Source organism: Culicoides brevitarsis, chromosome 2, assembly GCF_036172545.1.
Source record: "Culicoides brevitarsis isolate CSIRO-B50_1 chromosome 2, AGI_CSIRO_Cbre_v1, whole genome shotgun sequence".
Taxonomy (NCBI): domain Eukaryota; kingdom Metazoa; phylum Arthropoda; class Insecta; order Diptera; family Ceratopogonidae; genus Culicoides; species Culicoides brevitarsis.
This window is the reverse complement of record NC_087086.1, coordinates 3,822,978-3,843,297: the sequence shown is the minus strand read 5'-3', so window position 1 is coordinate 3,843,297 and position 20,320 is coordinate 3,822,978. Positions and strand designations below refer to the sequence as shown.

At 26.5% G+C, this 20,320-nt stretch overlaps 2 protein-coding genes across 3 annotated transcripts; both read left to right on the top strand.

Annotated features, from left to right (window-relative positions):
* The first annotated feature begins 12 nt into the window (after positions 1 to 12).
* Positions 13 to 2,154, top strand: LOC134832571 (apical junction component 1 homolog). Its single transcript, XM_063846635.1, has 2 exons — positions 13 to 107; positions 585 to 2,154. The coding sequence occupies exon 2, from the start codon at positions 626 to 628 to the stop codon at positions 1,892 to 1,894; it is 1,269 nt and encodes a 422-aa protein (XP_063702705.1). The 5' UTR covers positions 13 to 107; positions 585 to 625; the 3' UTR covers positions 1,895 to 2,154.
* A 2,587-nt stretch (positions 2,155 to 4,741) lies between these two features.
* On the top strand, positions 4,742 to 19,114 carry LOC134832135 (sodium- and chloride-dependent GABA transporter ine). Of its 2 annotated transcripts, XM_063846039.1 has the most exons (12): positions 4,742 to 4,857; positions 6,811 to 7,146; positions 7,210 to 7,543; positions 11,441 to 11,619; positions 12,667 to 12,801; positions 16,326 to 16,548; positions 16,603 to 17,212; positions 17,994 to 18,134; positions 18,196 to 18,396; positions 18,456 to 18,632; positions 18,691 to 18,774; positions 18,837 to 19,114. In XM_063846039.1, the coding sequence occupies exons 2-12, from the start codon at positions 6,894 to 6,896 to the stop codon at positions 18,999 to 19,001; spliced, it is 2,502 nt and encodes an 833-aa protein (XP_063702109.1). In that variant the 5' UTR covers positions 4,742 to 4,857; positions 6,811 to 6,893; the 3' UTR covers positions 19,002 to 19,114. The 2 variants fall into 2 exon arrangements, with proteins under 2 accessions (XP_063702109.1, XP_063702110.1); XM_063846040.1 differs by lacking the exons at positions 4,742 to 4,857; positions 6,811 to 7,146; positions 7,210 to 7,543 and adding an exon at positions 10,175 to 10,476.
* Positions 19,115 to 20,320: the final 1,206 nt, after the last annotated feature.

The window sequence follows — 20,320 nt, the reverse complement described above, 5'->3', positions numbered from 1 at the left end:
CCCAATTCAGCAATGATAGAACAGTTGGTAGAAGATATAAGTGTTGAAGATGTTTTGACATCACTGTTAGGTTTACCAGCCAGTAATTCTCGGCCAGGTATGAACCTGTAAGTTATGTTCCAAACAACAACAAACGAACGAAAAAATTCACAAAAATAAACAATTTTCTCTTCATTTCTTTGCTGTCTTATTTTTCGACACTTTTTAATTTTTTTTTTATCACTACTTTACTTTTTTTTTCGTTTTCTGGACGTCTTCCGTCACGATTTCGATTAAAAAATAATTATTTTTTCACTTTTCTCATTGTTTTCAACTCGAGACACACAAGAAAACAACACAAACAACACTTTTTTCACTGTTTGTGTCTATTTTGTATCCAATAAAGTCGTCTTTGCACTTCGCATGTTTCCGATTTTAGCGCACTTTTTTTCATTTTTACGAGATATTTTCCATTTTTCATTCAAAAAAAAAATTTTTTTCTACTTTTCTTCGCTATTAACTGTCAATTTTGATATTTTCTCATAATTTTTTTAAGAAAAAAAAAATGATTTTTTTAATTTTTTTTCGTTTCATGCGACTTTCAGAGGATATAGTTAGTACAACTGCTGAAATTTCACTGCCGCACATGCAATTGCCCCCGCACGACGTCATCCTTCCACAAATCGACATTCCCCCAACCGGCACGACGACGACCCTAACAACTTTTAGTGCCCAAAACACGCAACAATTGCATGTCGAGCAACCCGAACGACGTCACAGCGAAGGCGACACCCATCAGCGACGCAAAACGAGCGATCCCACAATCACCGTGACAGGCCACACGCGAAAACTGAGCTTGGATTCGTACGAAACTAAAAATTCGGAGGTTGTGCGTTGCCGTTATCCGCGATGCGATTCACAAACGACGCCCGCCGAAGCGAAAAAAACGTACAAAAGTTGCCACAATTGCTCGCATTTGTATTGTTCGCGCGAATGTCGTCGTTCGCATTGGGAAAAACATCGCAAGGCCTGTTTGCATTCGCGAGTTTCGGCGTTGTGTCGTCAAGTGCTGTCCGCTTGCAAAGATGACGGCGACACTTTGCGACATTTGAGCTTGCTGGCGAGACGGGGATTTTTGTCGCAAGGCCGTGGCGTGATACGAATTTTATTTAGAAGCCCCGAAAACGCGGATATGTTCATCAAACAGGGATTCCAGTGTTTGGGCGAGGTAATGTACGTTCGATGGCCCGATTTGATGCCCGCTGAAATGGGTCCCGAGCTATATTCCGAACTTTTGCGTCTCAGCACGGAATACAAACCCGAATCCAAGATGTTACTGTATGTCGCCATCTGTGTGGTATCTGAAGCTCCTGCTGCCAGCACGGGTCAAGTCAAATGGGAACGTCAACTGGTATCGCGATGTGCCAAATTGAAGCTCTGCAAATCGATTATTAACGATATGGCGCACCAACAACCAATTTTCACGCAACAACTCGCCCAAGCAGCTGCTTCTGCGACAATTTCCGGCACAAATTCGCAAGTTTCAGCGCCCGACAGCGACGTTTTAATCCTAAAATTCCTCATAAGCGGAAAAAGAAACACGCAACGATACCGCGAACTTACTTTCCAAAACATCCAAGCTGTCCTTCGTCCAAAAGGAGTGTCTTTGAGGAAACATTTCCCCGAAATTCATCAAAGACTCGCTTCGTACGTTGAAGGCACCACAGATCGATTTGTTCCCGTTACGATTCATCCGAGAGATGCGACAACAGGAAGAGGCTTCGTTTGTATCATCATGCCCGTGACGAACGAAAATGAGGTTAAAATCCCGATGAGCAGCGATTCTGGGTCGAAAGTCACGATTATGGATGTCGGCGTTGATGAGACCTTCGATACGGGCGATGCGAGTGAATAGCCTTTGGAAATGGGTGCTACGCGATTTTAGGCATGAAAATGTGGCACGAGACTGAAATCTTCTTGAAAAATTTTAATTTTTTCGTTTTGAGACCAAAATTAGTTACAAAGGTTAGTGATTTAGTTTCGACTCTATCATTCTCCTGAACAACACCGAAGACTTCTGAAAAAAAAATCACGCTTGAAATTAAAAAAAAAATAACTGGGACTAACTTCTACTACTTACCTACTCATCATATTTATACTGAAAAAAAAATATTGCAATATTAATTAAAATTAAATTAAAAAAATAAAGCTTCAGCTTTTTATACCAACAAAAATTAGGCTTCTCTATTTGCTTTTATTTAACAAAAAAAATATTTAATTGAAAGAAAAGCAAGAATGAAACGTCATAAACAATAAAAACAATAAACCCAACAATTTTTGTGAAATGTATAAATATATCATATATATTAAAGAAAAAAATAGAACTCATAGAAGAAATAATAGAAATTATTCTTATACCTTCAAAAATAATATAAAAAAAAATAAAATAAAAAAAATATTTGTTAAAAAAAACAAACTTGGTCTAAAAAACATGATGTTATGTAAAAAAATTAATAAAATTGTTTTAAACAAAATTTAAAAAAAATATTTAAATTAAATCAAAAAAAAATTCACAAAAAAAATGGAAAAAAAGATCTTTTAAAGATCAATTGTTTTTTATTAGGTAGAATAATTAATTTTTAATTTTTTGCTGAATATCAAAAATTTTTCGTCTTTACCTTCTTTTCTATATAAAATTATGTATATTTAATTAAATATAAATATATATAAACATTTCCTACTAAATTATAAATATATATATATATTTATCAAAAAATGCTTTAATTTTTATATTTAATATAATAAACACTTAAAACTACTCTAACAATATCCCAGCTAAAAATGTATTTTTGAATCATTAATCGTCGTCGTCGTTGGATAATAAATAAATAAAAAAGTAATAAAACTGAGTAAATTATAACAATAATGGTTGAAAGTATATAAAAATAAATAAATAAAATTAATATAATTTTTTATATAGCTTCTGAATATAATATTAAATAAAATGTTGGATAGTGGAATATTTTCTAATAATATTTATTATTAATTAATATGATAATGATAATAAAATAAATAAATAAAAAATACTTAACATTGTAAGTAAATATAAATATATATTTAAAAAAATATGATGAAAATAAGCAAAATTTATTTCTGTATTTAGTTAGAAAAAGAAACTGTTTAGGAATACATTAATATTATGATTATATTATTATTATAGTTAGCATGCTGTTTAATAATTATAATATTATTATTAAAAAAAAATAATAAAATTTAAAATAATATTTAAAAAATTGTTTTATTTCTTTAAAGTTAATAAAAAAAATGTAGATAGAATTTTATTGAATATTTAAAAAAAAATAATTGATGAACCTTTATACTTAATATAAAACATTTGTCTAAAGTATTTGCCCAAAAACAATAAAAACTGCAAAAAATAATCAAATTAATATAATTGATTAAAAAAATAATAAATGACATTCCAAAAAATATTTAATTTTTTTTATTAATTATTATTTTTTTTTAATTCTGAAAGAACAAGAAAAAGGTAAGTAGCTGTAAAAATAAAGTAAAGTAGAAATGTAAACAAAAAAAACTTTAAACAATGCCGGTTTCTGTATGAAAACCGATCGAGAAGCTCTCTCAAAGTACAATAAACAACAAAAGTTCTCTCATAAACATGTAATAAAACATTCGTTGAGTAAGCATTTCTCTGTGTCAATCATTCACATTTTTCATTTAGTCTCTTAAATGGTTGATTATCGTTGTTGCCCGTACAATAGGAATCATGTCTACGAAGTAATTTTATATTATTGAATGAGTACGAAGCGGGTTTGCAGTAAGGAAATGTATGTTGTAAAGTTTATGCGGTTATTGAGAGGATTTATTTGGGTTTTTTTAATCTTCAAAAAATTATTAAATAAAAAAAATAATTAAATTAAAAAAATAATAAATAAAATTTAATTAATTTAATTTTAATTTTCTTTAAAAATTAAAGAAAATATTTTTTGCTATTAAATTTAATTTTATATTTTACAAAATTCGACTTGTTTCAGATTTTCAATAATTTCTATTTAAAATTTTGTATTGTATTTTACGTTTTTGACATTTTTTTTTTACCAAATTCGACAAAAAAAAAAATTAAAAATTTAAGAAATAATTTTTTTTTAATTTTCATTTGAGTATGAAGCATTAAAATTTAAAAATAAATACATTTAAAAAAATAAAAATAAAATAAAATAAAAAAAAATTTAAATTCTATTAAAATAAAAATTAAATTTAAATTTAAAAATTTATTCTATATAAAAAATAAAAAAAAATTAATTAAAACTTAAAAATAATTAATAATATTTAATAATTAATTAAAAAATTATTTTTAATAAAAATACAAATTAAAATTTAATTTTTTTAAATATAATTATGTGAAAAATATTTTTATTTTTTATACTTATTTTTACTTAATTGTTTTATTTTTACTTAATTTCTCGAAATTTTACTCTTAATGTTATCGTGCCCCATGTTCATCTCATATTAGATTACCTCTTTCCACGTAGGTACCTATAGAACAGAGACAAATTACAAAAAATATGAGACAAACTGCCACACATTCACTCCGCATATGAATGATAATAATACAACAACAACTATTTATTAATGATACACTGTTTGCCGTTTTAGAACACACAAAATAGTTAAACATTTTTTGTGCTCTTTTGTTACGCTCGTACACGACATTCGACGAAACAGACGACAGTTCATCAGAGACTGCGTTCGCATCAAGATCGCGCGTCGCGACATCATAAAATCAATCATTTTTTGTTGTTTTGAAGAAAAAAAAAATAAATAAAAACAACCGACAACGACAGTGTATGAAGAAAGGTGATAACACAAAATCTAATAAATTAATAGAAATATTCCGACAAGAAAAAAATCAAACAAAAGCGACGAAAAAAATTCTATCAAGATAAAAAATCTTAATTAATAAATAAATGGAAGTCGCAATTTTGTATGAAACGCGTCGTGAGATGAAGCAATTAATTTTATTTTTAATGTGAATGCAAAAAAAAAACGAGAGAAAAGGAACCGATTGCTTTTTTGAACGCCGCATAAAATTTATCGCCCTCGATGCAAGACTATTTAAAGAGCTTTCCAAGCAAAAATTCTCAACAAAAGTGATCGAAGTGATAATCAAGCAATTCACACGTTTAAGACAAGAAACACATTTTTTTAAAAATTTGCTTAAGAAAAAAAAATAATAAAAAAAGAAATTTACCCAAAAACTGCTAATTAATGAATTTTAACGATTTTAACGATCTTGACCACAAACAGTGAGATGTAAAAAAAAGTTATAAAAAGAGATTTGTGAAGAAAAAGAATTTTTTCGATTTTAAAAAACAAAAAGGTGTCTTATCTGCTCGAGACTCTCGCCTAATTTTGTCTCAAGCGTCAAGGCTGAATCTGGTTTAAACTGAAAATAAACAGATTTTGAAGCGTTTTTAAAGATAAATACGAGACTAATCGGTATGAAATATGATCGCCTATGACGAAAAAGTAAAAAAATAAAATACAAACAAAACAACTGTATTTGGCCTGAAGCGAGATAATGAAGTGAGAAAAGTGACGCGGGAGTTCTGTTAATCTTGGAAGAATTTTAAAAAAAATTAAAAAGATATTTAACAAAAAATTACCTTTAAAATTTAAAAGTTTTTCTTTTTTTTCAAATCAAATAAAATTTTATAAAATTTAAATTTCTTAATTTTTTTTTCAATAATTTTTAATTTTTTATATTTTTTTTAAATTAATTTTTAATTAATAACTTAATTTTTAAATTTTTTATATTTAAATTTTTCAATTTTTCAAATTTTTTATTAATTTTTCTCTTTTATATTTTTTTATTTAATTTTCTCACAATTCTTATTTTTTTTTTTCATTTTAAAATTTTTCATTATTTTTTTTTTATTTTTTGAAACTTTTTTTTTTGTAATTTTTAGTATTTCTTTAAATAAATTTAATTTTAAATAATTTCCTTTTAAATTTTTTTTTTATTTTCAAATTTTTTTTATTTTTTTCATAATTTTTAAAATTAATCTTCTTTTTAAAATTATTAATTCTAATAATATATAATTTATTTTAATTTAATTTAGTTAATAAAATTTAATTTCATTTTTTTTAATTTTCAATTTAATTTTAATTTTTTTTTTTTTCATAATTTCTAATTTTTTTAATTTTCTCACAAAAATTATTTTTTTCACTTTAAAGTTTTTCATTAAATTTTTTCAATTATTTAATTTTTTTTTTTTCAATTTATTAAAATTTCTTTAAAAAATTTAAATTTATTTTTTCTTATAAATTTTAAATATTTTTTTTTATTTTCAATTTTTCAAGATGAAGGAACTCAAATTATTTTGAAAAAAAAACAATCAAAATTAAACTTTTTCACCTTTCTCACTAAAAAGTCGCAACCTTGTCAATTTTGCATTCCGCATCAATCAAATTCTCTTGTTTAGATTTTACATCCTGAGAAATCCATTAGTGAAATTAAGTAATAGAAATATTAACTGATAACAGCGATATTGAAATAGGTTAAGTGTTTTTACAAGCTGTGACTCAAGCAACTGACTCAAGTGTCTAAATAAATGCAATTTTGATAAGATTAAAACTCTCATAATTTCTCTGCTGTCATAAATATTTTTTTTTGCTTTTGCAAGACAAGCAACGACTTGAAACACGTGTTTTTGGCATATTTTACGCGAAATTCAAAACTTTGCGATCAAATAACGCGCGAGGTGCGATAAATTTTTGCGGTTGTCACAGAAATTTTAATCCCAACAGATAAATTTTCGCATTAGAATGTGACAAAAACTGCGAAAAACTTTCTTTAAAACGAAATTTAAAGAATTCCAACCTTTAAAAAAATGGATGAGGGCAAGATCTTGAAGCAGGATTTGCACTTCAAGGCAGTAAATACGAGGAAAAATCACGATGACGAGAAGAGGGATTTGTTAAAACATCCGAAATTTACCGTTGTGCCTGCCAAACTTCCGACATCCGCATCGCAATGTGATACAAAAGACGAAAAATCGGCAGTTTTGGAGAAAGGGCTTTCCGCAAGTGCAACAAGTCCTGCGTCAATTGGGCTTCCAGCTGTCGTGACACCCGCAAGACCAAGTAAATTCGACATTTTGTCTGAAAAAATCAAATTTTTTTCTGAAAAAAGGAAAATTTTTGCAGAATATTACCTGGCTGACAATGATTTAGTACAAGCAACTTCTAGTCCGACTGTGATAACGCAACAAAAGCAAAAGTTATTGCAACAACAGCCGAATCCGCATTCGACAATCACGGGCGCTTCGCATTCGCCGTCACTCTACAACCCTCTACTGCTTCGCACGGGCTCGTATTTGTTTCACGACGACGGAAGTTTGAGTCCCAAAATCATCACAGATGCCAATTCCATCAGATCTCTCACGTCAATCGGCATGGGATGCACCGACGGCAGGAAAATGATCGTCAAACGTGTGCCCAATTCGCCATCGGAGTTGCTCGGATTCGTTCAGCCATCCACGTAAGTCGCAAATTGAAAGAAATTATTCTCGATGCATTCGTAAATTATTAATTTATCCAAAAAACGTGACCTTTGTTGAAAAATCGGCGGCGTGTAGAATTTCACACTAAAAAATAAAAAAAAAATTATTCAAACGTCGATTCATTCATAAAAAAGAACAATGACAATATTTACAGAGATAAACATTTTTTTGCAGTTGAATTCATGCGAGAGAGAGATTCGATAAATATTAAATAATTTTGATACGCATCGTTGAGCAAACACACACTCGTGCTCTTGAAATTACATGTATTGATATTATGTAACGAATTTATTTGTTCTAATGAGAGAATGTCACGTTTTATCTTTAAATTTGAATTATTTTGCAATTTTCTTTGCATGAACAAGCGTAATTAGAGATTTAATTGATTTTTCCGCCAAAAATTACTTCTGAAAATTCTATTTTAAATTTTTCATAATTTTCATTAATAAATTTTTATTTTTCATATATTTTTAGTTTTTTTTTCATATTCATTTTATTTATAATAAATTATTATTTATTTAAATAATATTTTTTAATTTTAATTGAATTAGGTATTGTTTTTATTTTTCTGAATTTTTACGATTTTTAATATTTTTTTTTATAAATATTATTTCAAAAATTTTAAAATTAAATTTTAAGTTCAAAATAATTTTCATTTTGTAACTTTATTTATTTTTTTTAACTTTTCACATTTTTTTAAATTTTTTTAATAAATTTTAAAACCCTCCATTTGAAAAATTTAAAATTAATTTTTAAAACGTCAAGAATAAAAAAAAGTTATAAAAATAATCTTACTAAGAAATAATTTGGAAATAAAAAATTCATTAGTCTGTGCATTTTAATTTTTTTTTCTCAAAAATTTATTTTTTTATTTGTTCATACATTTTTCAATCTAAATTTTTATTTTTATTTAAATTATTTATATTTTTCTTTCTTTTTATTAAACTTTTTTTTATTAATTTTTTTATCAAATTTCAGAATGGCTTTTTTTTATTTATTTTAATTTTTTTTTATTTAAAAATTAGAAATTTTTTAATTCAATAATTATTTTATTATTTCAAAAATTTTAAAATTGTTTTTTTTTTATTTTTTATTTTATGTCGAAATTTTTATTTATTTTATTAAACTTTCCAGATTTTTTTTTTTAATTTTCAATAATTTCTTTAAATATATTTTTTTTATAAAATTTGTTTAATTTTATTTTAATTTTTTATCGCAACTTTATTTTGAATTATATTTTTATTTTACACACATTTTTTTAAATTTTTTTTGCATATTTTATGAATATTTTTTTAATAATTTAAATTTTTTAAATAGTTTTATTATTTTATTAAATTTTGATATTTTTTAAACTTTAAAATTTTTTTTTTTAATATTTTAAAAAATTTAAAAAATTTTTGAAAATAAATATTTTCATTTTTTAAAAATTAATTTTAAATTTTCATATTTTTTTTTATTTTTGGAAAATTTAATTTTTAAAATTTTTTACTTTAATTATATTATTTTTTTTATTATATGAATATTTTTATTATTTTTTTTTTAATTTTTTTCATAAACCTTAAATTTATATTAATATTAAACGATTCACAAAAGATTAAAATTAGCACAAACTTCATAAATTCAGAATTTCTTCTTTCCTCAACTCATTTATCATTTTTCAACATTCATTTATTACAATTTAAATATTTATTAATGTGCTGAAACATCATTCATTCACTATCACTAATCTCATCATCATCATCATCATTGTCAGAACATATTTTTATTGCCATTCTGATTGTTTGTTCTAAAAATTCTCTGTACGAGTGTTACTTTGTTCGTGATTTATAAATCCGCTTAAGTCAATTTTATTTATTTATTAATTGAGCCATTTATTGTGTCTGCTTGCTCAGTAGGGGTAACGAGATTTTTATAAAAAAAAATTTTTTTCAAACAATTTAATGAAAAATTTTCGTTGATCTCTAATGAAAAAAATTAATTTTTGATTAATTAATTTTGCTAAACGGTTCGACTAACCGGAAATTTGCTGCGGGCTCAGAACATAAAAATTGACCTTGTGGAAAAATTTTAAAAATTAATTTTATGTTTTTACGAGTTGAATGCACTCCGAACACTCGCGGGTCATTTCTGCTCTGTAATTATCGAATCAACGCAATTTAACGCCGCGATACGATCAAAAAAAAAAGTTTTGAGGTGCCTTGAGCTGTTTTTTGATGTCGATTGTCGGCTACCGAAAAAAATTAGACTAAAAATATTCGATTTCTAACAAAAAAAGCAAATAAATGAAGAAATATTTACTTTTTGCGCAGACATAAATATTTTCGGCGCTCCAGAGAGAAATCCATCCTTGAAATCGCGATTAATTCTAAATCAGATCACGCGAGAGTCGTTCGTCGTCACTCGATAGAAATAATTTTGTGTGAATTTATCTTCATAATAAAAGGCGTACTCGATGTTGATGATAGTTTGCGATCATAATTAACATCGTTATCTTTTCATTTTTTGTATGCCGTGTGTCGTACAAGTTGCACAAATCCAATTTTTTTTCGTTTTAATGTCGGAAAAATATTGTCGTAAACAGAAATTTGATTCAGTCTGTCTCCGGTACTTGATCGCGATTGCCAAACGAGAAGACCACGAACGATAAATTTAATTTTTTAACGATATTTACCAACAATGGAGTGTTAAATTCTAAGAAAAACTGAAGATCGGAGGTCTTGTGACAAATGAATAACGAAGAAATTCGCGAAAAAGGCGAACAAAACGAACATTTTTATAGGAAAATTGATGTGAATCACGTGAAAATGGCTCCAAATAGCGGAAATAGTGCGCCGTCGTCGCCGAAACCAACGAGAGCGGCAACAGCTCAAGAGCAATATGCGTTTTATTTTGATCAAATTAGATCGAAAAGGTGAAAAATTATAAAAATTTTCATAAAATTCGATTTCAAAGTTGAATTTTTTTGAAAAAAATCTGAACAAAAGTTAATAAAAAGTTATTTTTATTGAAATTTAAAGTTATTTTAATTGAAAAAAAAATCTTATTATTAAAAAAAATATTTTTTATTTTTTTTATTTTTTTTTTTATTTATTATAATTTATAAAATTTATAATTAATTTTGAAAAAATATTATTTCATTCCAAAGTAAAATTATAATTTTTTTAAAAAAATTTTAATGAAAAGTTATCAAAAATTAATTAAAAATAATTTTTTAAGAATTTAATTAAAAAATTTCAAATTAAATAAATAGTAGGTATTTATATTTTCTTCAAATACTAAAAAAAAATTTTTCATTATTATTAAAAATTATTATTATTAAAAAAAATCAATTATTTTTTTTTTATTTTAATCTTTTTTATTATAAAGTTATTAATTTTTGAAAAAATTATAAAAAAAAAAATAAAAAAAAATGTTTTTAAGCTTTGAGAAACTAAAATTCAATATGTGAATAAAATTTAATTTTTTAAATCTTCTTATAAATAATTTTAATTTATTTTTTCATAAAAAAATTTTTAAAACTTATACTTTTGGTTTTTAAAATAATATTAATGAAAACGCTTTGTTCTATTATTATTTTTTTATATTTATTTTTTAAAGAAAATTTTAATTTTTACATGAAATAAAAATTAATTTTTTTACCATTAATGGTTAATTTTTAAACAAATGTCATCAAAATTGAAATTTTTGGTCATTAAGTGAATTTTAAAAAACAAATTTTTCTTCTTCAAAAGAAACTTTTAATTTTTTTCAACAAAAAATTATCAAAATTCGACCTCTATATGCCGCTCAATGTAATTTTTGAGCGAATTTTCATCTTTTTAGGACAATGTTTGAAAAAAATTTAATGAAAAATTATATTTTCTTACCATTTACAGCCCTCCAGATGATCCATTTGACACAGAAAGCTACGAATTCGACGATGAATCTGACACACTCAAGCCCCGACGTCAACATTGGGAGAACAAAATGCATTTCGTGCTCGCCTGCATCGGATATTCCGTCGGTCTCGGCAACGTTTGGCGTTTCCCGTATCTTTGCTACAAAAGTGGAGGCGGTAAGTGCTTTTCATCTGCTTCAAATGACAACAAACGAGCATCATTTCCTCCGTCATTTCGTCAATCAGCACTTAACACCTTTTTATCGTTGTTGATCGTCGTTAGCAAAACAACATTATTAGTGCTCAGCGAGATTTCGTCAGAAAAAAAAATTCATGAGATTAAAAAAATTGAAGTTTAATCTGTGTCGCTAAGAAGACTTCTCTCAAGAGGAGGGAATTGAGTCGAGAAATTATTATTTAGAGCAGTTGACTTGAAATTAATTCATCCGGTTGCGATGTCGTCATTGAATTAGTTCGAGATGGCACTCGCGCCGTTGGAATGCGAAACAAAAGATGAGATGAGATTAGTAGACGACGGAATTGAAGATGTCTCTTATCTTTGAATTGAGCGTTGTCATTCATATCTGCAATGCGAAAATGATGAATTTTAAGAAAAATGCAGTTCTAGATACGATTTTGTTAAAAAAAATTATCAAAAAATCGAGTTCGAGCAAAAAAAAATTAAGTTTTTGATTAATTTTTATGTTAAAAATTTCAAAATTTTTAAAATTATTTTTTTTTTAAATTTTTTTAAAGTAAATTTTTATTAGAAGTATCTTTAAAAAAATGAAACCAAAAATTCACAGTTTTTGAAAAAAAAATTTTTTTTTTCATTTTATTGAGCTGAAATTTTGTATTTTTTGATTTCTTTCTATTCATAATAATTTTTTTTTCTAAAATTTTTATGAAAATTAGCTTCAAAAATGATTTTTTTAAACAAATTTCTTTAAAATAAATTTAATTTTTTTTTTTATTTTTTAATTATTTATTTTTTTTTAATTCTAAAATAATTTTCGACACATTTTGACTCAATTTCAAAAAATCTCTCATTTTTTTCATGAAATAATTTTTCATTCATCAAACGTGACTCTCTTCCTCCTCTCAACTTGTCATCCATTCAATGACTCTTTAATCTCCGAACAATTACTCTATCATTAATCCGCTTTAAATTACCTGCAATTAACCTTGAATTAAAATTTTTCTCGTATTTTTCCGTTTTTTCAGGTATTTTTCTGATACCGTACTTCATCATCCTCTTTATCTGTGGTATCCCGATGCTATTTATGGAATTAGCAGTTGGTCAATATACGGGACGAGGACCTATTGGAGCGCTCGGACAAATTTGCCCCTTGCTGAAAGGTGAGAAAAAGTCGATTAATTGACGTAATTGGTGCAAAAAATGTCGTAATAATTGATACCTGATCGCTTGTGAATCATTTTTTTTATGATAATAAGTAGATTGGATATACATGGGGCGTGATTTATTGCTAATTAATTGTCGTTTAATTGGAAATTCTAATGCACAGCTGTGATCAAACCAAAATTTAATTATTTTTTTTCGCATTGTGATCAATTTTCGTGTTTCGAGATAATTTATTGGAGCGGATTCATTTGCATTTTTAATTATGACACGTTCCTGTTTTGCATTTTTCTAATGCATTTCCTGTTGATTTTAACAAAATTTATTTTTTTTAATTTTTCTGAGTATTTTGAAAAAAATTTGAAATTGGACTTTTTTTATTTTTTTTTTTAAATTTTCATAAAAAAATTTTTTAAAAAAAATTAAAAAATTTAAAAAAAAAATTAAAAAATTTAAAAAAAAAAATTAAAAAATGTTTGAAAAAAAATTTGGAAATTTTACAAATTTTTTTCAATTTGAAAAGAAAAAAAAATAATTTAATTTTTAATAATTTTTAAAATATAAATCGAAAAAAAAATTTTCCCCTTGGAAATTTTTATCCATTTGGGGCAATTTTTAAAAAAAAAAAACTTGTCAAAGAATTTTTTAAATTTTTTAAAAATTTTTCAAAATTAAATAAAATATTGCCCTTTGAAAATTTTTAAAGAAAACAAAAATTGCTTTGACACAGTTTTTGACACAGTTTTTTTGCTCTTGATTTTTTTTTTCAATTTTTAAAAAAATTTTTAAAATATAAATCGAATAAAAAAAAATTTTTATCCATTTGGGGCAAGATTTTTGCTTTGACATTTTTGACACAGTTTTTTTGCTCTTGATTTAGTTTTTAAAACAAAACTATGTCAAAGAAAAAATTTTTTATAAGTTTCAAATTTTTGGCACATTTTAGTTACAAAATTATTAAAAATGATAAATTAGATAAATTTGGATAAAAAATTAATTTTTTGACACAGTTTTTTTGCTCTTGAATTTTCCAATTTTTTTGCAGTTTTGAGTTACAAAATTATTAAAAATGATAAATTAGAGCCCTCTGACAAATTTCAATCCATTTGGAGCAAGATTTGACAACAATTGCTTTGACACAGTTTTTGACCCAGTTTTTGGGGCTCTTGCTTTAGTTTTTAAAACAAAACTATGATTGAGAGCCCTGACAAAAATTGCTTTGACACAGTTTTTGACACAGTTTTTTTGCTCTTGATTTAGTTTTTAAAACAAAACTATGTCAAAGAAAAAATTTTTTTTCAGTTTCAATTTTTTGGCAGTTTTGAGTTACAAAATTATTAAAAATGATAAATTAGAGCCCTCTGACAAATTTTAATCCATTTGGAGCAAGATTTGACAAAAATTGCTTTGACACAGTTTTTGACACAGTGCTCTTGATTTAAAAAAAAACTATGTTTTTTTTTCAGTTTCAATTTTTTGGCAGTTTTGAGTTACAAAATTATTAAAAATGATAAATTAGAGCCCTCTGACAAATTTTTAATCCATTTGGAGCAAGATTTGACAAAAATTGCTTTGACACAGTTTTTGACACAGTTTTTTTGCTCTTGATTTAGTTTTTAAAACAAAACTATGTCAAAGAAAAAATTTTTTTTCAGTTTCAATTTTTTGGCAGTTTTGAGTTACAAAATTATTAAAAATGATAAATTAGAGCCCTCTGACAAATTTTTATCCATTTGGAGCAAGATTTGACAAAAATGGCTTTGACAAGTTTTTGACACAGTTTTTTTGCTATTGATTTAGTTTTTAAAACAAAACTATGTCAAAGAAAAAATTTTTTTTCAGTTTCAATTTTTTTGCAGTTTTGAGTTACAAAATTATTAAAAATGATAAATTAGAGCCCTCTGACAAATTTTTATCCATTTGGAGCAAGATTTGACAAAAATTGCTTTGACACAGTTTTTGACACAGTTTTTTTGCTCTTGATTTAGTTTTCAAAACAAAACTATGTCAAAGAAAAAATTTTTTTTCAGTTTCAATTTTTTGGCAGTTTTGAGTTACAAAATTATTAAAAATGATAAATTAGAGCCCTCTGACAAATTTCAATCCATTTGGAGCAAGATTTGACAAAAATTGCTTTGACACAGTTTTTGACACAGTTTTTTTGCTCTTGATTTAGTTTTTAAAACAAAACTATGTCAAAGAAAAAATTTTTTTTCAGTTTCAATTTTTTGGCAGTTTTGAGTTACAAAATTATTAAAAATGATAAATTAGAGCCCTCTGACAAATTTTTATCCATTTGGAGCAAGATTTGACAAAAATTGCTTTGACACAGTTTTTGACACAGTTTTTTTGCTCTTGATTTAGTTTTTAAAACAAAACTATGTCAAAGAAAAAATTTTTTTTCAGTTTCAATTTTTTGGCAGTTTTGAGTTACAAAATTATTAAAAATGATAAATTAGAGCCCTCTGACAAATTTTTATCCATTTGGAGCAAGATTTGACAAAAATTGCTTTGACACAGTTTTTGACACAGTTTTTTTGCTCTTGATTTAGTTTTTAAAACAAAACTATGTCAAAGAAAAAATTTTTTTTCAGTTTCAATTTTTTTGCAGTTTTGAGTTACAAAATTATTAAAAATGATAAATTAGAGCCCTCTGACAAATTTTAATCCATTTGGAGCAAGATTTGACAAAAATTGCTTTGACACAGTTTTTGACACAGTTTTTTTGCTCTTGATTTAGTTTTTAAAACAAAACTATGTCAAAGAAAAAATTTTTTTTCAGTTTCAATTTTTTGGCAGTTTTGAGTTACAAAATTATTAAAAATGATAAATTAGAGCCCTCTGACAAATTTTTATCCATTTGGAGCAAGATTTGACAAAAATTGCTTTGACACAGTTTTTGACACAGTTTTTTTTTTTGCTCTTGATTTAGTTTTTAAAACAAAACTGTGTCAAAGAAAAAAAAAATTTTTTTTCAGTTTCAATTTTTTGGCAGTTTTGAGTTATAAAATGATTAAAAATGATAAATTAGAGCCCTCTGACAAATTTTTATCCATTTGGAGCAAGATTTGACAAAAATTGCAATTTTTTGAAAAAAAAAAAATTCGAAATTATTTTATAAAAATTTTAACAAATTTTTGCCCATAAAATGAAAATGAAAATTTAAATTTTTGAAATTTTTTAATAAAAATATTGAAGAATTCGATCCTTCAAAATTATGATTTTCGAAAATTTTTCTTCAAAATGAAGATTTTTTAGCTTCTAATTAATAAAAAAATTAAAAAAAAATAATTTTTTCCAATATTTTTTTTCAAAAATCAAAAAATACGCTTAAATAAATCTCCAACTAAACAACTTTTTGCACTTTACATAATAATGGGACTGAAACATGCGACACAACTGAATGCTAAATAGCCCTCGTGACAGATTTATGAGCATCGAGCGTGCCCTTTCATAGTCATCGGAATGCAATTTGTCGCCTCTGCGTCTAGATTTCTCATTAAAACTTGTTTTTTCTTATCAGGAACTGGCGTCGCAAGTGTCGTAATTTCGTTTTTCATGTCGACGTACTACAGCGTCATCATTGCCTATGCAATTTACTACTTTTTCACGTCATTCAAGCCCGAATTGCCATGGACTGAGTGTTCTCCGCGATGGGCGACGCCCGATTGTTGGAATCCATCGAACGCTTTGCCGAATTCGACGAGGCCTTTTAAGTCACGAGCTGCTACCGAGGAATTTTTTGAGTAAGTTTTTTTGAAATTTTTGAATTTAAATTGATTTTTTGTCTTTTTTTGAAGGAATAAAGTTCTGAAAATCAGTAACGGCATCGAATATGCAGGCGGAATGCGATGGGAACTCGTTGCGTGTCTTGTTTGCGCGTGGATTCTCGTTTATTTTGCCATCTGGAAGTCTATTAAGTCGAGTACGAAAGCGCGATATTTGACAGCAACGCTTCCTTTCGTGTTAATTGTCGTCTTTTTGGGTCGAGCTCTGACGTTGGAAGGCGCTGACATCGGTTTGAAGTACTTTTTCAAGCCAAATTGGGCGTTATTGCGTAACAGTAACGTTTGGATCAACGCCGCATCGCAAGTTTTCAACTCAATTGGCATCACATTCGGTTCGATGATTTCCTTTGCGAGTTACAACAAGTACAACAACAACATGTTGCATGACACGCTCGCCGTTTCGTTCGTTAATGCCGTCACTTGTTTACTTGTGGGGATTTTTGCCTTTGCCACGCTCGGAAATATCGCGCTCGAGCAAACCATGAGCGTGGAAAATGTCGTTTCCGATGGCCCCGGGCTCATTTTTGTCGTTTATACGCAAGCGCTTGCCAAGATGCCGGCGCCGCAAATGTGGGCCGTAATGTTTTTCTTCATGTTGCTGTGCTTGGGACTGAATAGTCAGGTAAGATGTGTTAATTGTCGGTTGCAAAGTGCCAATTAAAGTTGCATTAACGATGAATTTGTAATTAAAATGACCTGAAATTGTTGCAGTTTGCTAATATCTTCAAGTTGAAAATCGACAGAAATTGCAATTTTGATTTTTTTCTCGGAAATTCTAAAAAAAATCTTTTTTTTAATTTATTTTTATTTTAATATTTTTTTTATTGATTTTAAAATTATATTTAATTTTTTTTTTAATTTTTAAAATTTTATATTTTTTGAAAAATTTTAAACTTGAAATTGATAGAATATCAAAAAAAAAAAATCAATAAAATTGATATTTTTTTGTTAAAATTTTTAATAATATCCATTCAAGACGGCTTCCCGAACTATTCGACTTGGTTTATCATGAGTGTGGTTGGTTACCCCATCTGAAAAATAATTTTATTCAAAAAATCTTGTAAATTTATTTTTTTTTTCATTAAAATTCTAAAAAAAATCTTTTTTCCAAAAATATTTTTGAAAATTTGAAAATTTAAAAAAAAAAAAATTAAAATAAAATTTAAGTATCAAAAAATTTAATTTTAATTAAATAAAAAAATAAATAAAATTAGAAAGAAATTAAAAATTATAAAAAAATTAATTAATTAATTTAGCTTAAATTTTCAGACAAAAATTTTTTACATACAAAAAATCTTAAAAAATTATTAAAATTTAAAAATTTATGAGCTTTTGTTAAAAAAAACGTCAAAATATCTTTTGAAGCCTCATTAATAATTAATTTTTAATTTAAATTTTTACAGTTTGCGATTGTTGAAGTTGTAACGACATCCATTCAAGACGGCTTCCCGAACTGGATTCGACGAAAATTAGTTTATCACGAGCTGTTGGTTCTCATTTTGTGTGGAATTGCCTTTTTCTTTGGATTACCAAACATTATTCAAGTAAAATTTAAATTTTTTTTCCCTTAATAAAATCATATTTTAACTCAAAATCTCATTTTAGGGCGGAATTTTCTACTTCCAACTCGTCGATCATTATGCAGCTTCAGTTACCATCCTCTTCATCGCTTTTTTCGAAGTTGTTGCTGTCGCATGGTTTTACGGGACAGGACGTCTTGCCAAGTCAATCAAACAAATGACGGGCAGAAATCCAAGTTTATACTTTAGATCTTGTTGGTTGGTCTTGATTCCCATTTCGTTAATAGTAAAAATTTGATATTTCACCTTTTTGGATCGAAAATTGTTAAAAATTTAATTTTTTAGGCACTTTTCATCTTTAGTATAGTTAATTATAAGAACATCACGTACCACAATGGTCTATATGAGTATCCGCCGTGGGCTCATGGCATCGGATGGAGCATCGTAGCTGTCTCGTTGATGTTTATTCCGTGTTATGCCATCGTTATGTTGGCAAAAACTGAAGGAGATTCATTTGTTGAGGTAAAATTTTTGATTTTTTTATGACTTTTTAATACTAATTTTATGATTTTTCTTTTAGAAACTCAAAAATAGTCTCATTCCAAGCTTTTTTGAATGTAAAATCTGTGGCGAGCATCATTGTGAACACATTGAAGAAGGCCTCGTATGTTTTTTTTTCTTACTTTTTAACAAAAAATTTCTCTAAAAGCAAATTTCTCTTAAAAGTTCCCACAGGAAATGAACCCAATGATTCCCGGAAGTCCCGAATCGCCTCCTCCAGTAATTATTTTCCAATCTCCATCGAAAATTAGCATTAACAATAAGCCACACAACAACAATACTCCGACAGCTGGAAGGAAAGTGCAAACGACAGTGCCTCAAAGAAATTGACAGTTTTATTTAAGGAACGAAGAAAGTTGTTAGAAAATTTCATTAGATAGACAAATAAATTGCATTCCTTGTTGAGTTTAGAGAAAGAGCGAAAAAAAAGTAAAATTTTTCTGTTTTTAGAAAAAAAAAAAATAAAAAATTGTTATTGAGGAACAAAATTCAAATTAAATTTAAAATGAGCAATAAATAAAAGAAAATTGGTTGTGACACACGAACATTTTTTTTTATTTTAGAAATATAAAATTTTAATTTTTTTTTTCTAATTTTTAGTTCAAAATTAAAATTTTCGTTTTTTGGATTTTTTAAATTATTTTTTTACCGCATTTCGAAGAAAAAATGCGGTATTAAATTCGACTTGTCGTCTGTGTGTGTGTGTGTGTGTGTCAGTAACGCTGTGCCCCAACAAAAATCATCTTTAGAATGAATATTTATTCAATTTTAGGCTTAAAAGTTTATGATTTTTTTGTTTCATCAAATATCGAACCAATATGAAAAATCATGGAGATTTTGATGGAAATCAGAGTTTGAACCTCCAAACTCTGATTTTTCAGAAATATCGAATATTTATTCAATTTTAGGCTTAAAAGTGATCAAAAAATGACTTGTAAAAAAAGTCAGAGTTTGAACCTCCAAACTCTGATTTTTTTGTTACGTCAAATATCGACCCAATATGAACAGAAATCATCTGTAGAATGAATATTTATTCAATTTTAGGCTTAAAAGTGATCAAAAAATGACATGTAAAAAAATCAGCGTTTTTACTTCCAAACGCTGATTTTTTTGTTTCGTCAAATATCGACCCAATATGATCAGAAATCATCTGTAGAATGAATATTTTTCAATTTTAGGCAAAAGTGATCAAAAAATCACGTTTTTACTTCCAAACGCTGATTTTTTTGTTTCATCAAATATCGACCCAATATGATCAGAAATCATCTGTAGAATGAATATTAATTCAATTTTAGGCTTAAAAGTGATCAAAAAATGACATGAAAAAAATCAGAAATGATTTTTTTGTTTCAACAACTTTAGAATGAATATTTATTCAATTTTAGGCTTAAAAGTGATCAAAAAATGACTTGTTAAATTTATCAGAGTTTTTACTTCCAAACTCTGATTTTTTGTTTCGTCAAATATCGACCCAATATGATCAGAAATCATCTGTAGAATGAATATTTATTCAATTTTAGGCTTAAAAGTGATCAAAAAATGACTTGCAAAAAAAATCAGAGTTTGAACCTCCAAACTCTGATTTTTTTGTTACGTCAAATATCGACCCAATATGAACAGAAATGAACTTTAGAATGAATATTTATTCA

Coding starts and splice junctions, on each gene's coding strand:
- LOC134832571 (XM_063846635.1), top strand. CDS start 626: ATGCAATTGCCCCCGCACGACGTCATCCTTCCACAAATCGACATTCCC.
- LOC134832135 (XM_063846039.1), top strand. CDS start 6,894: ATGGATGAGGGCAAGATCTTGAAGCAGGATTTGCACTTCAAGGCAGTA. Junction 11,620..12,666: donor TTGCTACAAAAGTGGAGGCG/GTAAGTGCTTTT, acceptor CCGTTTTTTCAG/GTATTTTTCTGATACCGTAC. Junction 18,135..18,195: donor GATTACCAAACATTATTCAA/GTAAAATTTAAA, acceptor ATCTCATTTTAG/GGCGGAATTTTCTACTTCCA.